This window comes from Cygnus atratus, chromosome Z (assembly GCF_013377495.2).
Source record: "Cygnus atratus isolate AKBS03 ecotype Queensland, Australia chromosome Z, CAtr_DNAZoo_HiC_assembly, whole genome shotgun sequence".
In the NCBI taxonomy this organism is placed as follows: Eukaryota; Metazoa; Chordata; class Aves; order Anseriformes; family Anatidae; genus Cygnus; species Cygnus atratus.
The window spans coordinates 40,078,942-40,103,685 of NC_066396.1; the positions used below are offsets into that span (position 1 = coordinate 40,078,942).

Sequence of the window (24,744 nt, forward strand, 5' to 3'; positions counted from 1 at the left end):
TACCAGAACAGTATTATGAACTGCTTAAACCGTACCTACCTGTGGTACAGGTTTTTCCATGGGTTGAGCAGTCACTGTAAGCCCATATAGAAACTACTCAAGCAAGAGATACTGTTAGGCCTTTTTATGGCATGTGTGAAAAACTTCGTTAAAGTGGGATTCCTAATGTGGTGAAAATGAGATAATCATTCTGATTTTCATAAAATCTTTAAACAGTTCATGTCACAGTCATGTATAACTTTACTGGATCAGTAAATATATCAGGGAAGCTTTTACAGGGTTAGAAATTGTTCAAATACTATCCAGTTCACTTTCATATATCTGTATATTGTTTCCATATCTTTGTGTTTAGCTTCTGCAGTCTAATACTCTATCTTGCATTGCTGTTCTGGTGACTGTGTTTGTAGTATACCCCTGTTTGTGAGCTAACATCGTTAGTAAGGATGTTACCTTATGTTTGTGTTTGACTCTAATCCATTTATTTGCAGGCTCCCGAAGGTGAATCTCAACCAATGACTGAAGTGGACCTCTTCATTTCTACACAGAGAATTAAAGTACTGAATGCAGACACACAGGTATAGACAAGGATGCCTTTGTCAATATTGTGGTAGTAGGCCACTGAAATAGTTTCATCTACCCACCAAATTTCATCCTTCAAAAAGTGCTGGGTCTTGTGCTTCTCCCCAGGATTTCCTAGGTTGAAATCCATTCAAGGGCTGTGTCAATTACTTTGCCATATCTGTAGAAAATGATTAGAATTTGTCAGTAAACTAACTGCATTCAGCTGACTTCTTACAAGCTGTGATGTGACAAGTATCGATTGTGCCTAGAGCAGCCCAGAATGTTTGGTTGTGATAATCTGAAGTTTATACTCCTTTGCGTGTTGGTCCCATGCATGCTCAGCATATTCAGGATCTTATATTGAGGTCTTTGTACTTTTCAACAGAAAATAAAACTATGATTTGTAAAACTTGTTCTTTGCTTTACTTCTGGAAAGTGTAACTCGTGTTTTCTATTGGCAATTCCCTTCATGCATGACTCTTTATGTGGACTTAACTAAGGTCTTATGTTACCATTTGTGTGTTTTCATAAGACCAGGAGTACAATAAGAAGAAACACCTGCTTATATTGTTGTTTTTTTTATTCCACAGGAAACCATGATGGATCATCCCCTGCGGACCATTTCTTACATTGCGGATATAGGGAATATAGTTGTTCTGATGGCTCGTAGGAGAATGCCACGGTCTAACTCCCAGGATAATGTGGAAGCATCTCACCCTTCCCAGGATGGAAAGAGACAGTACAAAATGATTTGCCATGTCTTTGAGTCTGAAGATGTAAGGAATTACTCTGTCTCATAATTTTCTAGGGGTGGAAATGTAAGCACATTTTGGTAGTCTTGAAGTCCACGGCAAGTGGTCCTGTTTGTTCATTAACCGCAACAAGGTATTTCATCTTGCTTTTTGTTGGCATGTTCAGACCTGACATTTTACTCAGAAAACTGTTGTAGAAAAAAATCCCATTTTTAAGCTCATACAGTACCTTTCAGTAGCAATGAGAAGAAGGTCCAGCTGCCACAGTTTACATATACCAGCTCATAATCTGCATATGAGAGTGAATGTCTATCACAGAAGCTTGTTTTCCTAGGGAAATTGTAATCCTAAATACTACATCAAGGATCATTGATACATATCAGAAATGTGATTTCTGTTGTTGTTGAGGAGATCTGAGTTGGAGAGTAATTGGTGACATTGTATTAAAAGCCAGCAAGGAAAATTGATAATTCCAGTAATCCTGAAGTACCCTGAATAGAGACAGCTGAGTGAATGTCTGTGGTGTGGGTCAACTAAGTTACCTGTTATCAAACTTGATAGCCTGTCTTCACGATCAGTGTACAAAACATGCTGTTTTTATACACTTTTTAAAGGTGTATAAATGAAAGGTAAAATCAAACACACGCACACACGTCAGATTGAAGTGGCCAGATATATAGTTGTCAGTCTCATAATCAGATTAGCCCTAGGTGAAGTGATATCACACAATGTTTCTAATAATTTGGGAAGGCAAAAATTCCCAGTTCTAAACCCTCCACATACCTGTGTCTGTGGCAACTGTCATATTAATACTAGCCAAGTCAAATGGTTCCTGTAGCAGGAGGTGGAAGAAGGGGAATCACTCCCATGTGTAAATTATGTACACATTACAGAGGTGATGCCAGTTAGGGAAGGCATCCTGCACAAATTAGGGAGGATGACATAAGGACTTACTTCCTGTTCTTGTGGCTTGCACATCACTTAGTCTGAAGAGTCTTTGCAGTGCAACGTCAGATATGCTGAACTAGTTAACAGAAGTAAAGTGAAAATATCAGGTTCTTTTAATATCCTCATATGCCTTCTACTCCATGGTGTATCAGCAAGGTCTTCAAGATGGGAAGGTTTACTTGAATAAGCAGCTGATTTTATGTAATGGTGAACGTAGTCTGAACCCATGATCAGATAAATTATGTGGCTGCAAATGCATGTGCATACTATCACCCCCTGCTGAGGTTAACAAGTAAAGGCAAAAGCACTGATATAAGTACTCCTCTACAAAAGTTTTAGTAAAGAACATTAAAAATGGCAGATTTTTTTTCCAGAATAGCATGTCAGCCAGTTTTGCAGAGCCTTTCAAGAATCTGGTGCAAAAAAAATGAAAAGAATAGCCATTTTTTTTCATTTAATATCATTTGATATGTTGCCTGTTTTAAGACTGCTGTTCCTGTATTTCCAGTTCCAAGTTTGTACAGTAGTAGCTCTCTTACTGACCAGTTGGAAAAGCAAAACTCAAACTGCCAGATGCTAGAGGCTGTGGCTTGCTTTCCTTCAGCACGCGGTAGTTTGACTCTGATCTAGATCTCCTGGATCTGATTCCCAGGCTGTTCTTAATACCTTGACTAGCTGGAATCTGTGCTTCTTCCTTCTGATCACTGGCATTACTTTCTGTGGTTTGTTTGGGTCAGGGCATATTTGTGTTGGATGTGATCGTCCATCCCTATGCCGCCTGCTACTGGCTTAGAAAGGACCTGTCTGTAGTTCCAGTAAAAGCGTTGTTCAGTGGCACGAAAACAAGCTGAGAAATTGCAAGAGATCATTTCAGCTTTCCTTAGTCAAGGTTTAGTTCACAAATAGTGTACAAAATTTATTTCAAATATCCAAGTGACTAAGAAAGAGAGTGGAAAAACCATAGTACCTGTTAGCAGGAAGGAGATGGTATCTTGAAAGATCTTGTACACCTAATGGAATAATACAGCCTGCCTATATTTTAAATCTCATACATGTCTCATTGTCATCTTTTCTTCTGGGACAGCTGGGTATTTAGAAGAATTTACACAGAAACTGTCACAGAAACTGTTAAGTCCTCGTGGATTTTAGCCAAAATGTGTACCTGCTTGGAAATATCCTTATCGAAGGAGCCTAGCACCAGATTCTCAATTCTGTCTAGGGCTAGATCTTCAAAAGAGCTAATGCTTAGTGATGTCTCCAAATGCTGGGTGTCCGAATGGGAGTTGATCTTTTCTTGGAGACAAGATATATCTGTGTGAACATAAAGTCCAGTTGTCTACTCTCTTAGTTTGTGGAACTGAGGAGATGTAGTTTTCCTGTTATCTTGTTGTCTTGTTCTTGCCATTAAGCTGGATTGATCTGAGCATTGGCAAAGTAATGCTTGTCTGGACTGTGGCCTTTTCAGCACCAGCAATCATGCTGTTCTCATCAGCAGGTTTAGTGCTATCTTGAGTTGCTTTAAAACGCAATCAACAACTTATTTCAGGGTTGGGAACCTTTCCCTTATTAAGGACCAAACTGGACCTTAAAATACAGCTGGTAGGCTGTATAAAAATATACTTTAGCAGTGTTCGTTCATCACCAGCCCCCCGAAGGCCTAGACTATTAGCTGTGGAGCTCTGACCTTCTCTTCCCTTCCAACCCCCTAGCCAGTACTGCACTCCAAGGGACTGTTTCAGTACACATCAAAGCCAGCTCCTGTGTGCTGCACAGTGCTTCCTGCACATAGCACCCCAGTTATGCACAGCAGTGCTCTGCACCGTGCTGTGCTGCTTTCCTCTCCTGTCCCGTACCTGTGTCATTCTAACCTCACCTTGATCACCGCCACAAAGGGAGACATCCCTGTTGTCTGCTGTTTCCAGCTCCACCCACACCTTGCATGACACAGTGCTTTACCTGTGTTTGCCGTTGTGCCTTATTTCTCTCCCACAGCTGCAGCTGTTGAACAGCTCGTGGTGGATCAGTGCAGTTTGGTGACTGGTGCATTTGGTGGCTTGAGGTGCAGAGGCTATGGGAAGTTGCATGTGCAAGAGAGTGCATACGTAGGACAGGCTGAGAAGGGAAGGGGTAGGAAAGTGGAGGGAGATGGAGGGAAACAAGAAATGTAGGGGGGAGAGGTTGAAGGAGGTATCAGGGTGGAGAAGGAGCTGCACACGACCATTTCTCATAACTTCACGTGCTGGTTACTTCAGTGAGTCAGTCCTCCTTCATCTGGGATGAGGTAGGAGCTGCCAATACAGACGTGATGATTTTAAAAGAGGGGGAGAAAATGGGGAGGAAATATCCTTTTCAGTATGGTTGTGTTTTCTAGCAGCCATTTTCATTTTCTCTGCTGGCTTGTCAGAGAATGGCATTCCCTCTACTAGAAGGGAGAGCCACCTGGGAGCTGCATGTATGAGAAGAGTTGTAGGTGAGAGGTAGAGTTGTCTTTTGCCATCTCTGCTTCAGTCACTGCAGCAAGTATACCCTTACATTTATGCTACCAATTCTTACCTGTGAAAGGATAGCTTTATTTATGCTTCTCATATGAACATGTTGACATTTTTGAGCCTTTTAAATTAATTTCTAATGCAGAAATATTTTTAAACTGTAACTTGACTTGTAGGGATAAACCATTTTACAGTGTGATTGTAACAGAGAAAGTGGCAGTGCACAAGACCATCAGAATGTTTGACTTTTTTTCTTTTCTCTTCTCTGGAACTGCTGCAGGCACAACTGATTGCACAGTCCATAGGTCAAGCATTCAGTGTGGCCTATCAGGAGTTTCTGAGGGCAAATGGGATCAATCCGGAAGACCTTAGCCAGAAGGAATATAGTGACTTGCTCAATACCCAGGACATGTACAATGATGACCTCATTCACTTCTCCAAATCTGAAAACTGCAAAGATGTAGGTCTCACATTTTTCTCCATAACAGCATTAAGATTCTCTGTACCAGCTGCAGGCCCATGCTGGCAGAAATCAGAAAACCATTAATGCTTCCTATAAATGACCTGAGTGAGTTTAGAATATCTCCCCCAGTAAGTCAACCTGTCATCAGTTCTGTATCAAAGGCAAATAGTGAACCCGAAGTCTATCAGCAGTGAAATGATTTTGCATGTGTTTGTTTTATTAAACAATTTTCAAATGTTTCAGATTGTATTTTAATGAAATGAATGTAAAAAGGATTAACAATTAATACGATTTACAGATTACAGTAACTAACATAACATCTATGGAAGAACTAGTGTCAGTGAAAGTGGCTGATTCCAGATTTTAAAGGATTGTAGTTGCTGAAAGGATTTGCTGCTTGGTTCTTTTAATAACGTGCACCACTGCCACGTACAGCTAGTGGTCTTCCAATGTGCTGTCATAATCGCTTACAAACTCCTCCTATTTAGCTATGTCCACTGAACCCCCGTCATACAACGATTTCTTCCCTTCCTGTTCCCTCTGCTCATAAGCAGAAACAAGTTGTGTGAGGGCATGTTCAGCCCTAAGCAAAACCTGTATATTTAGTGTTGATTATCTCATGTTTGAATACAACTGAAATGTAGTACCCTATTAGTTTTACACTAGGAAGTCAGGTTGCAAATAATGAGGGGGTATGTGTTTGTTGGTTCATGAAACATGTGTTTTTGTGGTTGGGGGGATGAAGGATTGCAGGGGGAGAGGGGTCAGTTCCGTAGTTGAGAAAAAGCTTTTGTTTGAAACACTTTTTCTTATGATACAGGTTTACATCGAAAAGCAAAAAGGAGAAATCCTAGGTGTAGTGATTGTGGAGTCTGGTTGGGGATCCATTTTGCCTACAGTTATCATAGCCAATATGATGCATGGAGGACCAGCAGAGAAGTCTGGGAAGCTGAATATAGGGGATCAGATCATGTCGATCAATGGGACCAGTCTGGTTGGCTTACCACTCTCAACATGTCAGAGCATTATAAAGGTACGGAGAATGTTTCTGGATGTTTTCAAAGGGTTACGTGATAGGAGAGTATTATAAGTACAGAACTATTAAGTAATAATTCTTATCAAATGTTTGTATAGCACTATCCATTTAGTGATGTTCAGAGTATGTTGCAAATTATGCTCCACCAAGTTTTCTGACTCCCAGAAAGTGAGCTATGTATTTACTTGTATAGCCAAGGATTCTGTGGAGAACCTCACACCACGAGAATATTTTGTTGAAAAGGAAGATACTACCAGATGCACATCTGAAGGCTGTTATGGATGTTAAAGTTGCATTACTACACAACTTCCTGGTGACTGGTTGTTTCATGCAATATGTTTCTTTGCATTTTGTACTTTTGTATTTCACAAAGTACATTTTTATTTTTTTGTCCTTGAATCAGTTTTGTAATACTTGAACTCAGATTTTTGCTCTAAAGACTTCCTTCCTATTCTGTTTTCCAAAAACATGAATTCTGTGCTCTAGTGAGTAATAGGTGCGCAGATCTCTGAGCCAGCCATTTTAGATTCAGGGAGTGGAAATTATAGCCCAGAAGTGTAGTATACTAAAAATGTGGCAAATGCAGTCTTACATTTGTGACGTATGAAAAAAATAATAATCATATTAAAAATCTCTGTGCCAACTTCAGTGGAACTAAACCCACCATGAATTCAGACTTTTCATGTTAGCCTTACTTGTTTCCTATCTCACATCAGTTTTATCTCTAAAACAGTGATGAGTTGTGCTTCTCTGATTCAGAGCCTTTTTAGGTAGAGTTTCATTATGATGAGCCTTAGCTGTACTTTCTCAAAACAGAAACAGTCAGCTTTGCTCTCTCCAGCTTCTTCAGACATTCCTCTTCCTCACTGGTACTTATGGCTGTTGCCATAGGAACTGGTAGCCATTTATTTTGTCTTTCTAGACAAAAGCAAAGTCTGCATATTTTCATGTCTTCATAACCGTACATGTAGACCCGTTCATATGGCACTTCTCATATCAAGTAGAGGAACCACTGAATGATCTAAGCACAAGTTTAAATGTGGCAGAAATATCTCAGATTTCAGGTTTATTTAGCATGTCCTAAGGGCTCCTATGAAAAGATGAGTGTTATATAGCTTAGAAGATATCTTGCAAGCACTTAAATAAGGTAATTTTAGTATTACAGATGTAAGTTCTGCTACTAATTGACTGAAAACCACAGAGCTAGAAAGAAACTTCCCACATGTGGTGGCTATTCCCTGATTGTATTGCACTACTTGTCTCTTTTTTTGGAAGCCTCTGATGATGGCTATTATCTGAAACAAACTCAAGGACTACATAAGCAACTAAATTGTTCAAATGATACAGTTGCTTTTTTTCTAATAAGCATATACTACCATTCTGCATAGTGGTAGGAGCTAGGTGTTATTGCAATCATTGTACTTCCTGTAAAATTACTAAATTTTTTGTTGGGGGCCACATTAGTGCTTTTTGAAGGAATAGATTTAAATAACTTGTGCATGCTTCAGGGGGAGTAAGAGAGCATTGATTTCAACTCTGTTGAAGACATGCAGCCTGAATGAACTCAGATGACCCTAGTTAGACACCTAAATTCCTCATGGATACAGTCATCTCTGCAAGACTCCTGCCATCCTGGATTTAGAAAATTAAGGCAGAATCCCCTCAGACTTTTGTCTAAACATTACAGCCACAGCTTGGTATGGTTTAGTTCCTCTTATCTTTTACTCTGTGTGTTGATTTGAAGACCTGTAGGAAGATGTTGAATGGCCCTTGAGCACTGCAGCTAACTCCATTGAGGTAAATACAGTCACAGAAGAGGTTGAGTTTGGACCTTCTTTCTGCTGAGAGTGGAGTTGAGGCACTTCCCATAGTCGTGTGCTTTGCCACTTCATGTTCACATGCACTTTCTCTTGGAGCAACCTTGAATAACGAGCCAAGCTGAGCCCAGGATTGTGTGGAAGTGTGGCCAGCTGTTGCCCATGTGATGGCTGCATCCAGACAGTTCAAGGCATTGACAAGAAAAAAGATTCTGAGGCAGTTAACACTGGCTGGATGCCATTTCAGTTATTCAAGTCACTGCTGAGTCCAGAGTCAGCAGAATCGTTAGCAGTAAAAGGGATGTAAAAACTTCATTGTGTTACCTTAGTTGTGGTGAAAATTAACCTTTCAAAGTCAATGTCAGACATCCGTTAGTTTCAGTGGGACACAGATTTCAATTGTACACGTAAAAAGAATTCAGAAATAGGTTTTGGAATTGATATGTATTGTATAAAATAAGGTGGAAGATGCTGTATTCTTTACAAAGCATTTCTTTCTTGATGTGGATTTATTTATTTATTGGAGGCTAATCCTTTGTGTGAATTAAGCATTTAAGAGTAGAAAAATCTGTGTCCACCTCTGTGTTGGACAGAAAAAGGATCTTAACAGTCTACAAGTAAGAGATCTGAACACTTGAAATCGTACAAGGGGTCAGATTGCAGTTATCTGCATTTTAACATTTGATTTTTCATGGAGCCATACAATGACAGAGACTCCAAGACTAGCAAGCACTTTGGTTCAAAGCAGCGTCAGCTAGAGAAGGTTGCTTAGGGCTGTGCCCACTGGGCTTTAAATAACTCCAAGGATGGACACTACAAACCTCTCTGGGCAACCAGTTTTAGTGTTTCACTACCCTCACAATAATATATGTATATTATTTCTTTATTTATATATATATATATTTCTTCAGTTTTCTTCTGGTAACAAGACATTCATGATGATATGTCTAGGTGATATATCTAGAGAGAAGAAGGAATGGGAATTCTATGATCTTGGTATGAGTAGAACCCTCCATTTGTGTGGCAGAAAGCAATGTATCCCATTAGAGAAGCCACTTATTTGTTACTATCTTAGCTACCTATTTAAAATTTCATTTCCCAACCACAGTCAGCTTTTTTGGTGGGCTGCATAAACCGGTTTCATATTCTTTTTGTATGTTACTTGTGTTATGAAATGAAGAAATTGCCAACAGGAAGCTATATTTCTTAAAACAACAGTGCCAGCTTCTTGGCAAGAAACATTTGATGCTGCATTGCTGATTTGACTGAATATTCACGTACATATGTCTGGTGTTCAGTGATTTGGTTCTGTTTTAGAGCATACAAAGAACCGTTTATTCAGGACTGTTCCCATGTCAATGTTTTAACACTTACTTTTTTACCCAGTGTTTGTGTTAAATGTTTCACCCTATCTCTGCCAGCATATTTCATGGTGATTTCTTTTTGCAGGGTTTGAAAAACCAGGCCCGGGTTAAACTGAACATCGTTAGGTGTCCTCCAGTAACAACAGTCTTGATCAGGAGACCGGACCTCAGATACCAGTTGGGCTTCAGTGTGCAAAATGGGATTGTAAGTAGCTTCCAGACTCCCTGGTGAAGCTTTAATATACATGAAACTTCACATCTATTTGTGACAGTGTGGGAAGAGGGAAGCTGCCATTTTCTTCTTCACAGCAAGCAACACTTTGCACACGTGCGAAGTCTTAGATGTAAACGTTATTTTTGTCTTTGACTCTACTTAGTCCACAACTTCAGAGTTAGTCAGGGGAACAGACAAGCTCTTTCAGGTTAGAGAAACAAAACTGTGTACCTGAAACTGTTCTCATCTGCTTCATTCCTGTCTAAGCAAGCTATTGTATGTTCTCAAAAGAAAAAGACAATTCTTTATCCTCTTCTGTTGTAAAGCATTTACATCCTGAACATTATTAAACTGTGGTCCTTCATACACTTTTAAACTGCCAAACCGTAGCGTATCTGACATAAAACACAAATAGCCTTTTCTGACAGTTTTGTTCTTGGAAGAGAATACACTGCAATTATTTGCCAGTAACAAATTTTACTTTAAATCTGTGTTGGATTACATTTTAGAATTTGTTGCAAGTCTATACTGAGTTACAAATTAAAGGCAAAAATGGGTAATCTAAATCCTCTCTTCCATATGTAGACCCTGCTAAATTTGTCCTTTCTCTTCCAGATCTGTAGCCTTATGAGAGGTGGTATAGCAGAGCGAGGAGGTGTGCGTGTTGGCCATCGGATCATTGAAATCAATGGGCAGAGTGTTGTGGCGACACCCCATGAGAAAATTGTGCACATTCTGTCAAATGCTGTTGGTGAGGTAAGAGCAGTGCCTCTAGGCAGCATAACATATTTCATCATTGTTACTTCTTTTGGCCTGTTGCTACTCAAATCTAAACAATGGAAGCCAGGGTAAAGACAATCCACCATTTCTTTTTTTATTATTTACTGATAGTTCTCAAATGTTTTAGATGAACCCTAGGCAGAAAATATTTGTGTCCACAACTTTAGATGTTGGTTGATGCTAATCACACTGTTCCATTAAAATCACCGCCTGCAATACTGTAATAAGAGTATGAAAACTCTCAGGCTTTGCTTTTTGTTTCTGTCCTGTATCCTTTTAGCTAGTTCCTTCCCAAAGTATGGTACATGTTAGGAATATTGATTAATTTCTTTTATTTTCTCTAGATTCATATGAAGACTATGCCAGCTGCCATGTACAGACTGTTGACTGCACAAGAGCAACCAGTTTACATCTAAAGCCGACACCTCACTGTCACAATGTGCATGGAGGATGTTTTTCCTCATTAGTGCTTGTCTCTCTAGTGCTGCATTTCTGTGTCCGCAGAGACATTTCTTTCTTTGTCTCACAAAAAAAGAGACTTTATATCTCTTTTCCCTCCCTTTCTCCCCTTCTCCGTAACATTCTCCTGTATTTTGGGAAGGGGCAAAATATACGGGACTATTTTGGTTGCATCTCTTTACAAGTGAAACTAAATGCAGTTCCACACGCAAAACAGGAAAATAGCAGCAGCATTGTTCACAGCAGTATTCACAAAAAGGATCGACTCTGATTCATTCTAATAACCAGTTTTATTTTTGTGACTGTTATTTGGTAAACTGAATAAATTAAATGTTGCTAAATGAAAGATGTCTTTTACCAAACAAGCAGAAGTGTAGGGTGCAAAGTGTTCTCTTGGACATCCTGCACGTGGCTTTTCTTTTCTTCCCCTATTTTCCCACAGGCACTGAGCTCTGTTTTAAAGGTTTATGTCTGTAGGAAAGGTAGAACACCAAAAAGATATTTTTGCCCTCAGGAGGAATACCTGCTTATGAAGAATGAGTAAATGCTGCAGTGGTAAAATGGACTGTCCAAATACCTTTTAATTACCTTCTGTTACCAGTTTTTCATGATCTTAGGACCCTAAAAGGTACTCTGCGAGTTGCTGAAACACATTACAATTGCATTAATTACACCAAGTAATCGGGGAGGCATATTTTACAACTGCCTCTCCCTCTCTACCCCCAGTTTTTGAACTGTTTTGCTCTACTTCATTTCTAAATGCAACATGTCTTCTATAGTCCCTTGCCTATTTTAGAAGTTAAAGGAAAGGGGAGAGAAGGAGGGGAGAACAAGAGAAACAATATGGGGATTTGCTGAATAGCTACACGTTTTCTAGGCTCTTAATTCTGCATTTGATGCACACAGCAGTGTGTGCCAGTGTATATAGATGTTTTTAAAATTGTGCTTGCTATTTATGAAGTTTGAATATAAGAGATCTGCATACTATTCTAAGTAATTTTGTTCTCTGAGCCAGTTCTAACATATATTTTTGTCCAAAGACCTGTCTAATTTTATCCTCTTTAGTTCATGACATAGATAACAATGGGAGGGATAAGGTGGGAATAAATGTATTTATTTTGTTATATAAGTTAAGTTGTTATATTTTTTTTTTCCATTTGTATGGCACTTAACAGATATATGTGTGTACTATATGCACTTGTATGAAAAAGATGTAGGAAATATAGGATTTGATTGGCCTGTAATTTGCATGCTAGGGACAAAAGGGGAAGGGGAAAAATGGGTTGGTGGTTGGTTTTTTTTATTGTTTTTCTTTTTTTTTTCCTGTTTGTTTTTAATTAAAAAAAAATTGCTTTTCTTTATAGTGAGGGAAATTCTCCATTCTTTGTAGTTATTTTTGGCAGGACTGTATACTGGTGTTTACATTGAAATTGAACCATGCATTTAGTCCAGGCTGGTAACACTGATTTTCTTTCAAGGAAACAGTTTCTGCTCTGTCTTAGTGCGATAGGAAGACCCAGTGAGATGAAGACAAGAACAGGTCACACACACACACGGACGTGTCCCTTCTGTTTTGAGAATGTGTTCATGGTCACAGTCACTTGTTTTGCTATTGCTGCATGGCGGACTGTGCAAAATAGGCATTGTTTGCAGTCCAGTAATGACACCTAGAAGTGACCCCAGGGATTCAGGGAAGTGGATGTGTCTGTGCGTGCTCACGTGTGTGCATGGGCACACCTGGTGCACACGCTGCTGAGAGCCATCGAGTACTCTTACCAGAGGTCTGCTTTTGGCTTTCAGGAATAATGGGCGTCTGTGGTCTGATCAGAGGGAACGGGTATACTTTGTGTTTCAGTGGGTAGTAAATATTTAAGGGAGGTAATGAAGTGGTGCATAAACTATTGTAGTAAGTGAATATGTTTTAGTGTTGAGGTTAATGTACGATGACTTGATTTTACTGCAGTTCTTGTTGTTATATCATTTAATCCCAGTCTCTGGAATAGCAGACTGCACGGGAGTGTGGTGTTGGTATTCCAGTTAGTGACTTACCTCTGCTACCAGACTGATGCAAGTAGATAGTGAATGACTTGTGAGTATATTGTTTAACTGTAGACATCTAGTTTATGATGATCATTTGAACTTTTTTTTCCAAAACTTTCCATATATATAGTAATATATGTAAATAAGATATATAACCATGTACAATTTAGATTATATACAGTGCAGCCTTTCCATAAGTTGCCTGAGGAAACTCAGTGAACTCTTGTAGACACAGTTACCATGCTCCTGGTTCCTGCTATGTTTACACTCTCAGCTTCACTTGTTTCTGTGGCTCTGTAAAACTTATGTGGTAGGGTCTTTAACTGGCTTCACTGGGAAATGAGGAGGACCTGAACATGCAAGGGTATTGAGGGATGAAACAACTGCGGCTTTTTTTTTTTAAATCTTCCAGCCAAGATTCTGCCAAGTTTCTGGCACTCGAATGCTTTCATGGTAAATAGCCACTTAACATTAAGCAAGTGAATGTTAGCAGGATCAGGGTCTAGTAAAGAATCTGTTGTTCCAGTTAGGATGTGTGTGTAAGGCTTTTGAGCTGGGAGGCCCATGGTGTGGCACACGCTGCTGGTAACTGTCTTCTAAGCAATCCCTTTTTAATTCGTAGAGTGAAAGACTTCCAAAAAATGTGCTGAGAAAGGAGAGCTGACAGTTCTCTAGACTGTTGCAGCAGTTTGTTAGATGATGTGTGAAATTTTAGCAAATATGGTGGAACAAACAGCTGGTTTACATTCCTTCTTCAGTGATGGATCTGATTTTTTTTCTTTCTCACTGCTTTGTGCAGTCTGATCCTTCAGTGTTTACATTAAGGATGAAACATCCATTCTTTTTTTTTTTTTACTGGAAAGTTTCACACATTTATTTTGAGTTGTTCAAATTTGAGGTTCAGTTGGGGTTTCCAGGTTTGCTTGCTTTCATTGTTTTTCTTTTTTTAAATAAAATAAATTTCTGAAGACAGCAATGTGGTTGAGATCTCTTGTACATATTTAGCGCAGTACCTAGACTATGAAGTTATATTATTGTTCTGTAAAGAGGGTGAATAGAAATTATTGTAAAGCGTTGGGAGAAGTATAGTATTGTATTTGTAACAATATTGTTCTTTGTAAACATTTAATGATCTCTATATAAAAATATAAATATATATATATAAATACATGTGAGCCTGGAATGTTGATACTGCACATCTACTGAATGTAATTCCTCTGATGTTTTTTGCCACAGGTCTCTGACCTCTGTAATGAAGCTGCTGTGGTCTGATTTGGGGGGTGGGGGGCGCGGAGGAGGAATGGGCTTTTAATTTGGGGGGTGGGGGGATGGGGGAAGGAGTTCTGGCCAGCTGTTTTGTTGTGATGTATTTACTGTGCTACATTCCTTTATTTAACAGAGCGCTAATGTCTGTAAGATTTACAACAATAAAATACAAAACAAAAATACCTCAGACAAGCCTGAGAGTTTGCTCATACTGATTTAGGAGGTGGCTTGCCAGTACTGAATGCATGAATGCTTGGAAGGTAACTGTGTGAGAAACACTCCGTAGCCAATAACTTAGGCTCAGGCGAGGATCTCAGTGAAGTAGTAATTTATTCGCGATTGCAATGGCGGGCGCCCCACAAGCAGGAGAGCGCGCCTACTAGTTCCAAAACACAGTTTATATACTTTTTGATGACAGGACCCTCCCCTGTTTCCCCACTGGAGTGGGTAATCCAGGTTCACAATCCATCTGATGCTTCACAGACAATGCCTGGCCTTCAGTTGCCGGCCTGTTTTTGAGGTGGTAATGTTTTCTCCCCTTATCTGGCTTGACTTAACATAGTGATTTTTACCTGGTTGCTCTAAGGAGTCTGGTTGTCTGCATTTACGAGGTCACCTGCTGAGCTTTCTTATCACTGTAAGCATATCTCAATACCACATTCCTTCCTTCTAAACAATGTAACACTGCAAAAACAACATTTCTATTCCCACAATTCCCCCCTTTTCTCTTTTTATAATTTGTTGATTTTTGCAAAATTTTTCTCTAAGGTGTAATTTGGTAGATGTCTTCCTCTTCTTCACTTTCTTTGCTTTCCCTTTCCTCTAATATCATCATCTTATCTGAGTAGGGTGGTGGATCCATGGTCATTTGTTTCAAAAGTGCAGTTTCAATTAACCGCTGGACAAGTCCCCTTAAACAGGGGATAATGCAACAACCAATGGCTGTCAAAACTCCTGCTACTACAATTAAGGATGTAAATATGGACACTACCCTCCCTTTCCATTTACCAAACCAAGATTCCAACCATCCTGTGATGGAAGTGTCTGCTCCTGAGTTTTCTGCCAATTCATTGGCAAGGGTAGTAAGCCCTTGCAATGCTCTAGTTACTGTGCAATCCGGGGCAGTATTGTGAGGGATAAAAGTACAACAACGGTTGCCCAGCATCACACACACACCACCTTTCTCCGCAAGAATCATATCTAATGCTATTCTGTTTTCCCAAGCCGTTTTGCTGGTGGCATCTAGTTGTTCAGCGATTCCTCTTATCGCATCTCTTGTATAGTTTATGAATCTCTGCTGATTATAATAGATATAATTAATCCAATCCACATTTTTATTAATTGTTACCCACCAGAACAGTGACGCAAACCCTGCAGCAATTTGATTCCTGGCTTTATGTTCATCAGGAACTCCTCTAGGCACCCCTATAGAATCTATGTATACTCTATCATCAAATGATATTCCTAAGCCTCTTTTACTTCTTCTGGGTATTTGTGATGTTTCTCTTTCAAATGCCAGGGTGAAGGGTATAGCTAATTGAACAAGTGCACAAGTGCCTCCCCAGTTAGATGGTAGGGTGATCTAAGATCTTAAGATCGTAAGATCTTCCTTCCACAGTACCACCAGAGATCTGCCCTGGGGATCTCAAGTCTTGAGCAGTTTCCCATCAAGTCCTTGGTAGCATTCAAGGTCCTCATGCACAAGGCAAATTCTCCCAGATGACGGGTAGCACTCACACCTTGCCGTGAGAGGCAAGCTGTATGGTTACCTATAGCTGTAGAGAATGCAGGGGGAACCCTGATATTGCTATCACGCAAGGAAGGGAACAGCAAAGAGAGAGACTTACAGGCCTCATTTCCCCAGGCAGTCTTTTCTTGGTACAATGCAATCATACATCGCATCCCCCGGGAATCCTTGGTCCACCTCAATGGGCAGAGCACTATCTGGGCAATCAGTCATCCCGAGGCACAAGCATAGCAATTGCTATGGTTGAGACTCTGGACAGTGTATTTGACCCATTCTATCCAGGCATTCACATCCCCATACTCTGTTTCAATCTCAAATGTTTGCCTAAGATCTTTTATTTCTTTAACTGTGACAACTGCCGCATTTCGAAGAGGTTCTCCTGTTTTCTCTCCTGTTTTCTCCTTGAGTTTCTCTCTTTCTCTGATGGCAAGAGAATATCGTTCCCTTACAACTATTCTCAATCTGGCTGTTGGGTCTCGCCCAGTTACATCTGCTCCGAGACCATAAGTATGGTTTGTGAGGTAATCAGCCTGACTAATTGTTATAGTTATTGGATTACATTGTAGATGCTGACAATTGGGCTGAACAGTTCCTTTAAATATGTTAATGTGTTTCTTTAACCTCATGAAGTAAACACTGGAGGTGGGCGTATGTGACCACCCTTTATGATTGGTCGTCCACCATACATCAGTCCATGCTGGGCAAGGGGGTCCTTCAAACATACTGCTAGTCTTAGGTTCAGGACAGAGATATTTGTGCTCTTTGCTCAATTGTCGTTGAGCATTTAAATCTCCACAAGTTAACACTTCACAAGCATCAAACGTGATGGATTGTGGTTCATAACTCTCTGTCACATTCACCCATATTTTGACAGGGTATCCCGTCTTACTATTATCTGGTCATGCCTTTTCCAAGTTGCCAATTGACCAAGGCTTTCTCTGAGGCCTACAATCACTAAAAACAAAATTAATGATTGATTTTTCCCTGTCATTAATTTTAAACCATAGATTTCCAAATAATTATCAATACAAAGAATAAGATGTACACTACTACTATAACAAACCCCCTTGGGAGCACTTCAATTCACTATAGGTCTGTCCTTTCTCTCAATCACAAGTCACACTCATTAGCTACCTGTGAAAATAAAAGGTTAGTTCACAATTGTAAGCTTTTATCCAGCTCAGAGTCCAGTATGAGATTTTTTTTCTCTTCGATTTCAGCTTCCAACAAGTCTTCTGTAGGAACAGCTTCCCAGGTACTAGGGTCGACGGATGCCTTCACTCGAGTAAAGTGAGTCCAACCTTTTTCCGCAGTTCCTATGGCTGTTTCAGTGGTTAGTAGTACTTGGAAGTGTCCTTCCCATTCAGGCCAGAGTTGATCTTTTCCAGGTCTGAATCAGGACCCAATTTCCCACGGGTCCTGAGAGATGACGAAGAGGACAACCCCAGAATACAGTTCTTAAGAAAACTCTCGTTTCGAATTGTGGTATCTCATCCCTTCTGCCCAGATCGGGTAATCCGAACAGCATCTCATACGGTGAAATTCCTATATCGTTTCTTGGTGCTGTTTGAACCTGTAGGAGTGCTAAAGGTAAGCATTTTACCCAAGGAAGTTGGGTTTCTAACACTAATTTAGTTAATTGCTTCTTTAATGTCTGGTTCATTCGCTTTACCTTCCCAGAAGAGGAGGGGTGCCAGGGGGTGTAAAAATCCCACTCAATCTCTAAGGCCTGCATTAACCCTTGCAGTACTTGTGAAGTGAAATGACTTCCTTGATCTGAATCAATGTTTTCAGCTACCCCATATCTAGGGACTATTTGCTCCGGTGATACCTTAGCCACCGTGTTTGCAGTGGCAGATACTGAGGGGAAAGCTTACACCCATCCAGTCACGTGGTCAATTAGGACAAACAAGTACTTAAGTCTCCCTGCTTTAGGTAACTCAGTAAAGTCTACCTGTATACTTTGGAAAGGTCGAATCCCTGGCTCCCGTCCCCCTCTAGGTGAGTTACGGATGACCTTTTTATTTGCCTTTTGACATATGGTACATCCTCTGCATATTTGCTTCACTAAAGTATATATTCCTACACAGACATACTTAGCACAACATCGCACATTGCTTGCACCTCCCAATGACTGTCTTGATGTAAAACAGTTAATATTTGCCTCATTGGTGCTTTATTCAGCGTTTCTCTCCCATCAGGGGGTATCCATTTTCCCTCAGACTTCGTGGCTCCTGATTCCTTAAAAAAATCTTTCTCTTAAAACTTTTTAGTTTTTTTTCTTAGTTTTCAACAATTCCCTGAATCCTCTCTGGATTTATTCTCTGTTTTCCCTCAGACATTATATGCCTTAAATACCTGACTTCTCTTTCTACATATTGTAATTTATTTTTCAATACTCCCAAGCCCTGCTTTCCCAGAAAGTTGAATAGTTTGTTAGTAGCTTCCTTCACAACTGTTTTCTCCTGTCCTGACAATAAAAGATCATCCACATATTTGTAACAGTAATTCCTCCTTTGGAGGTTATAATTGCTCCAAAATCTGTTCTAGAACTTTGCCCAAATAAATCGGTGGCCCTGTAAACCCCTGAGGTAAAACTGTCCATACGTATTGTTGCTTCCGCCTCCATTTCAGGGTCTTTCCAGTCAGAGGTGAATATATCTTTGCTCTCAGGGCCTGAGAGCACTCCATTAATAACACTGTTATTCCAGTCTAACAATTTACTATTCGAATGCCCAATTTCATCATCAAATCCCTTCCCAACAAGTTAGTCCCTGCCTTGGGTACATACAATAATTGCCCAGAGATCATTTTATCCCCCAGTCTCAGCTTGGTATCCCCCAAAGGTGGCACTGTTATCCCAGCCCCTTCTACCCCCATCACTTTTAGGGTTTCATTAGTTAATTTAATCCCTGATACTTTACAGGCCAGTAATGACCTAGCTGCCCCAGTGTATTGGGTTTGATGGCAAGGTTCGGGAGGGGGCTGCAGTGGCAGCTCCCACGAGGAGAATCCAGAAACCGCCCCGTGGCAGATAAGGGACGATTTCATCCGGCCCCAAAGGGGCCCACCGCTGCCCAGAGACAAGCCATGAGCGACACAGTCCGTGCCTCTGTGAGAGCACATCCACGAAGACAAACAAACAAACAAAAACCTGCTGCTCAACAGCAGCTGGGAGAGCGAGGAGTGAGAAACCTCCCCGCAGACACCAAAGTCAGCACAGAAGGAGGGGGTGGAGGCGCTCCAGGCGCCAGAGCCGAAGCCCCCTGCGGCCTGTGGAGAGGCCCCTGGTGGAGCAGGCCGCCCCCCCGTCCCCCCTCTTCTCGATACTTGGGAAACTGACCAAACACCACAGCAAATACACCAAAACTTCTAGACTGTTACTTAGATAATGCCTACATCCTCTTTCCCTGCTCATTCAACTTTCCCAACTCGTTCAAAAAACAGCTCTGTCAAACACTACATACCACACCTTTAACACCTTCAACAACCCCTTTTAACACTTCTTTTTATCTTTCTCCAGCCTGTACTTTCACCAAAGTCTCAGTCATTGGCCAACCTAATTCCATACCTTTCTCCCTCCAGGATGCTGAAACAACACATCAGTACAACATATTTCATCCCACTTTCCTTCTCTCCTCCTTCTTCCACTCCGGATATTCCTACCTGAAGTGGCCAGCCTGGCCACACTTAAAACATCCCATCAAAGCCTGTCCGTGTGAAGATTCATGCCACAACACAGGTAGCTTTCCTTGCCTGCCATTCCTTCATCTCTCTTCCTCTCCTTTCCATCCTGGCCCTGACTCCCCCTGAAGATTTTCTTCCTCTTTCTCCAACCCTCTGCGTGACTACCTGCTACACTGTCAATACCATTAGTTTCACTCTCTGCTTTTCCTTCTCATCTCCCCTCCTGACACACACCTTCAGGGCCTCCTGCAGGAGGGCCCCCCAGTGACTGTTCACTACATCCCCCCACCTTCTGGAGCATTTTCTGTGTATCTTGCCAGGCTTTAATCACAAAATGAACTTTCAAGAGCCCTTGGGATACCGGGTCCTCAGGATTCATCCCCAAGTACTTTCTCATTCTGACCCCAAGTCTCTCATATGATTTCTGTGTTGCACACTATTATTATTCCAGCCAGGATCGGCAAGTGGTTATTTCTGCCCTGCTGGTATTACCCCTGGTCCTAGAGGATGAGCTCTTTCCCATTTTTGTATAGCAGCTCTCCTCCTGATCATTCCCATTTCTTTCCCTGTAAACAACATATTTATATACATAATTCCCCCCCCCCCCCCCCCCAAGAGTATAAGTTAGGTCCTAGGAACTGGTCTAATAGTTCAGCTAGCCTGTTGGAGTCCTCAGTTAAAGACTTCATCTCCTTAAAACTCCTAACCTCTCTGCTGGTAAGGAGGGGGGAAGTTCACTTAAGAGGATACACAGTGTTAGTACTGTTAGTATCAGGGAAGGCAAAATTCTCAGTACCTCTTCTACCTTGTTCTAATTCTTGCCAGAGCCTAGAGTACGCTCTTCTCTAGGGACAGTGTTAATTGCAGTCCCTGTCTCCCTTCCTGGAGCGACTGCTGCTGCCACCGGTGCAATATTAGGATTATAGGGAGCATAATTTGGCTCCTCCTCTGAAAAAAAAAAAAAAAAAAAGGAATCTTATTGTTTACACATAAATTTAAAGCCTGAATTTTCATCAGGCCCGTATTTTGGCCAAAATACTGCTGATCCTTAATTGGTTCTTTTGTCCAGACTGATACAAAATATTTAACCATTTTTTTTTCTTTTATCATCTCCTCTAATTTTGAGATTATTTTTCCAATTTCTTATAATTCTTCAGGAAGAACTTTTGGTAGGCACTCCCCCAGGGATACTCCCTGTCCCCTGGAACTCATATTTCCCATTTTTCCTATTCTGGAAAATGGGGGTGTACTGCCAAGCACTTCCCCGTGCAAGGGCTACCGCACACCTATGAGTTTACCAGATTCCCTGGTGTACTTCCAAGCACTTCCCCGTGCAAGGATTACTGTGCACCAAATTTCCCTGGTGTGCTGCCAAGCACTTCCCCGTGCAAGGGCTTACCATACACCAAATTTCCCGAGACTCTTCCTTTCTCTCCCTTATCTCACGCTTCGTCCGTCTCCGGCCGCGCCCCTCGCGGAGCTATGGAACCGCGGATCAGGACTCCACACTCACTTCGTACAAAAGTACGTCTCAGTCACACATCACACAGAGTCTCACCCGACCCCCAAGGCAATACTTAATATTTCTTACTTTGGTCTGTGCACAGAGTTACCGGAACAATTCTTAAAACCCGGAGTGCCTACCTTCTTCCTTTCCCCAATACTTCACGGATCCTGCCTCTTTAATCAGTCTCGGGCCCTCTGTCAGCTCTCCGCAGAGCCGCCACCGTCGATGCACAGGACCGCTGAAATCAGCGGGGCATGCCTTCCCGCTGCTGTGGTGGTGGGGCTCCCCAGTAGGTGACTGGATCCCGGACGAGCCCCCAAATTGTGAGAAACACTCTGTATCCAATAACTTTGGCTCAGGTGAGGATCTCAGTGAAGTAGTAATTTATTCGCGATTGCAATGGCGGGCACCCCACAAGCAGGAGAGCGCACCTACTAGTTCCAAAACACAGTTTATATACTTTTTGATGACAGGACCCTCCCCTGTTTCCCCACTGGAGTGGGTAATCCAGGTTCACAATCTATCTGACGCTTCACAGACAATGCCTGGCCTTCAGTTGCCGGCCTGTTTTTGAGGTGGTAATGTTTTCTCCCCTTATCTGGCTTGACTTAACATAGTGATTTTTACCTGGTTGCTCTAAGGAGTCTGGTTGTCTGCATTTACGAGGTCACCTGCTGAGCTTTCTTATCACTGTAAGCATATCTCAATACCACATTCCTTCCTTCTAAACAATGTAACACTGCAAAAACAACATTTCTATTCCCACAATTGGATTTCTTTGTTGTCACGTAGTTGGGAGTATGAGTACCTGTATTTCTGCAGATGTGAACCAGTGCTATTAGCTTTGTTGTTAAAACAGCATTATGTTCAGGTTACAAATGACACTAGTGCTCCTAAATGAAACTGATTTCTTATCTAGTGTTGCATCCCAGTTTTTACCATATGAACTGTCACCATGTTTGAACCTCCCAAAAATGCATTATTTCAAGATGCTTTCTACATGACAGAAATACTATTTCATTGTCTGAGTATCATTAAATGTTGTGGGGTGTTTTCCATAAGTGAGATTTTCAAAAAACCAACCAACCAAACAAACAAACAAAAAAAAGCCCTCACTTATTACCATTTCTGAAACCACTGTTTTTCTTCAAAGGTCATCAGCATGGTTAATTCCTAAAGACCTCATATGATTTGAATAAACAAACTAGAATTAAAAGATGTCAGTCCTTAGAATAAATTCTGGAACTGCCTGTAACAAAGTTTAAAAAAAAAAAAAATAAAAGGAAATACTCGTATAACCAGAGATTGATTATGAATGGTATCTGAAAGTCTACCAGCAAAAGCTAACTTAAGAGTATTTCTTCAAGTAAGGCTTCATAGGATTTTCTGTGCTCTATAGGTTGTCATAAATACTTTGAGAGTACAGAAATGAAAATACACGCCACAGCTGATTCATAAGAAAAACTAAATGGGGGCCTTCAGCCACAGAGTGGCTCTCCATAGCATGAAATACAACTATTGCCAGCATGAGAGAGTGAAGCAGTTAACCTTTCACTTTGCCTAAATGATAGATTGGAGAAATTCTGAACCATTTGGTAAATGGTGCAGCAGACAGGCTGAGCCTGCTTTCCTTGTGTCCCTGCACACTGCTCTCCATCCTCCCCCTGCTTGTTATCCTTTTTGTTAGAACTTCTTGCAATGTAGAAACCAGAGTGTACTTTTCTACATTTTACAGGATAAGCCTAAGTGTGACTTTTCCTTCAGCAGCACAGACACAAACCTCACAAACTCTCCCAAGGATTCGGTGATCCAGGTTATCAGTCAGCCTGAGGAGGCCCTGTCCTGTGCATGCACAGCCACAACACGTTTCCCTCAGCCACAGGATGAACTTGGCTGGGTGATTGCAAGCGAGGAGCCTTCAGGCAGCTCCTGCTTGGTACCGGTGGTGACACAGCTTGTGTGTCCTTGCCTCCATCAGAAACAGCATCCAGAATTATGCGAACATCCTTTGTCTTTGATGGCAGAAGGGACAAACGGTGTTGCTTTCTTTGAGAAAAATCTCTTAATAAGTCAAATAACCAAATGGGGTAATCCTTGCAGGGATGGGATCTGCAGAACATGCTTGCACCCTGCTCATAGCCTGCCAGATACTGCACAGCTTGGGGGTCCCACATCTCAGGGGACGTGAGATTGTCAGTACGGTCTTCACTCTTCATAGCATTGCTTCTAATAAGTAGCATTTTAAATGGTGCTTTACAAGACCATAAGTGGTTGTTGTTTTTTTTTTTTTTACTGAGATAATAGTAAATCAGCACCTCGTGGTGCATAACACATACGCTTTGGAGTTTTGACTTTGTTTCTGTCATCAAGGCAAGAATAATGTCCCACCATTATGTGAGAAGGCTTCTAGGCCAAAAGAGCAGAATGCAGAGCACTTCTTTCAGTCTGCATTTTAATTACAGATTGCAATTAACAAAGAACCTTCTTTTATAAGGGATACTTTTAGAACTCTCCAATACTGTTTTTTACTGAAAGGCAATTTGTATCTGAACAGCTGCACTTTGCTACTGGAGCTTTTGGCTTAAACCACAGTACTGAAAATTGCAGTTTTCTTAGTTCCTGCTTTTGACAATTGCTTCTGGAACAATCATACATGTTTTCTGCACAGGTTACCAAACATAAGAGCCAAGAAAACATTTCTCTTTTGTAACTTCAAATAGGGTGGTACATAAAATGTCCAGATTGTAACAATGCATCCTAGTAGATTTTCTTCCTTGCTTTTCATCAGTGTGACAACGACTGAACAGTGATTTCGTTGGGTTCCCCAAAGAAGCCCATACTGTATGTTATATGTAATAGTCGTAGTTCATTAGAGAAACTGTTCACGTGGAGACTAGGCTATTTATGAGACTAGCCTACAAGAATAATGTGTATTTATAATTTTTAGCAAAAAGAAGTATGGATAAAGTGATTATCTACGACTCTGCACGCTGACATTTTTTTGAGGGTGGGCAGCAGCAATTCTTAAGGCAACAAAATAATCTGAACAGGTAGTGTGCTAGTTAGATGTTTCTCAGACCCAGTGCACAAATAAATAACTGCTGTACATAGAGGAAGGGAGATTTGGTTAATGCTCAGAGGTGGATTTGTGCTGTAAATGTCAATCCTAACTACTGTTGTGTCCAGATAGTTTTAACCCTCTCCAGTACAATATTTCTGAATAACCCCATTTTCTCTGCCACAGACCTTGCATGACTGCTCTCCTAAGTATCTCCCTCTCAGCAATCCAGACTTTTTGTTGGCATATTAGAATTTAGTGTCTATTTTAAATGTTTGTATTCCATCTCAGCCAAGCAACATATCTGTGTTTTATGCTAACTCTCACGTTTTCACAGTAGCAATTTGTGGTGGTTTTACCCAGCTGAGCAGCCGAGCTCCACCACAACTACTCTGTCACTGCCACTCCTCAAAGGAACAGGGGGAGAAAATACAATGGAAAAAAAAAGGGCTCAAGCATTCAGATAAGAACAGGGAGATCACTCAACAGTTATCATGGGCCAAACAGACTCAGCATAGGGAGATTAATACAATTTATTGCCCATCACTAGCAGACT

The 24,744-nt window shown here is 41.0% G+C and overlaps 1 protein-coding gene across 4 annotated transcripts in view; it reads left to right on the plus strand.

The window, feature by feature from the left end:
* APBA1 (amyloid beta precursor protein binding family A member 1) overlaps positions 1-14,377 on the plus strand; it is a 90,050-nt gene extending 75,673 nt beyond the window's left edge. For 3 of the 4 annotated variants that reach the window (XM_050716129.1, XM_050716131.1, XM_050716130.1), the window contains exons 7-13: positions 489-575; positions 1,152-1,337; positions 5,031-5,210; positions 6,034-6,246; positions 9,516-9,635; positions 10,260-10,400; positions 10,769-14,371. In XM_050716129.1, the coding sequence (XP_050572086.1) occupies positions 489-575; positions 1,152-1,337; positions 5,031-5,210; positions 6,034-6,246; positions 9,516-9,635; positions 10,260-10,400; positions 10,769-10,840 (999 nt within the window). In that variant the 3' untranslated portion in view covers positions 10,841-14,371. Of the gene's footprint in view, positions 1-488; positions 576-1,151; positions 1,338-5,030; positions 5,211-6,033; positions 6,247-9,515; positions 9,636-10,259; positions 10,401-10,768 lie in introns of all 4 variants that reach the window. The other variant, XM_035558561.2, reaches the window with a different exon arrangement.
* The last annotated feature ends 10,367 nt before the right edge of the window (positions 14,378-24,744 follow it).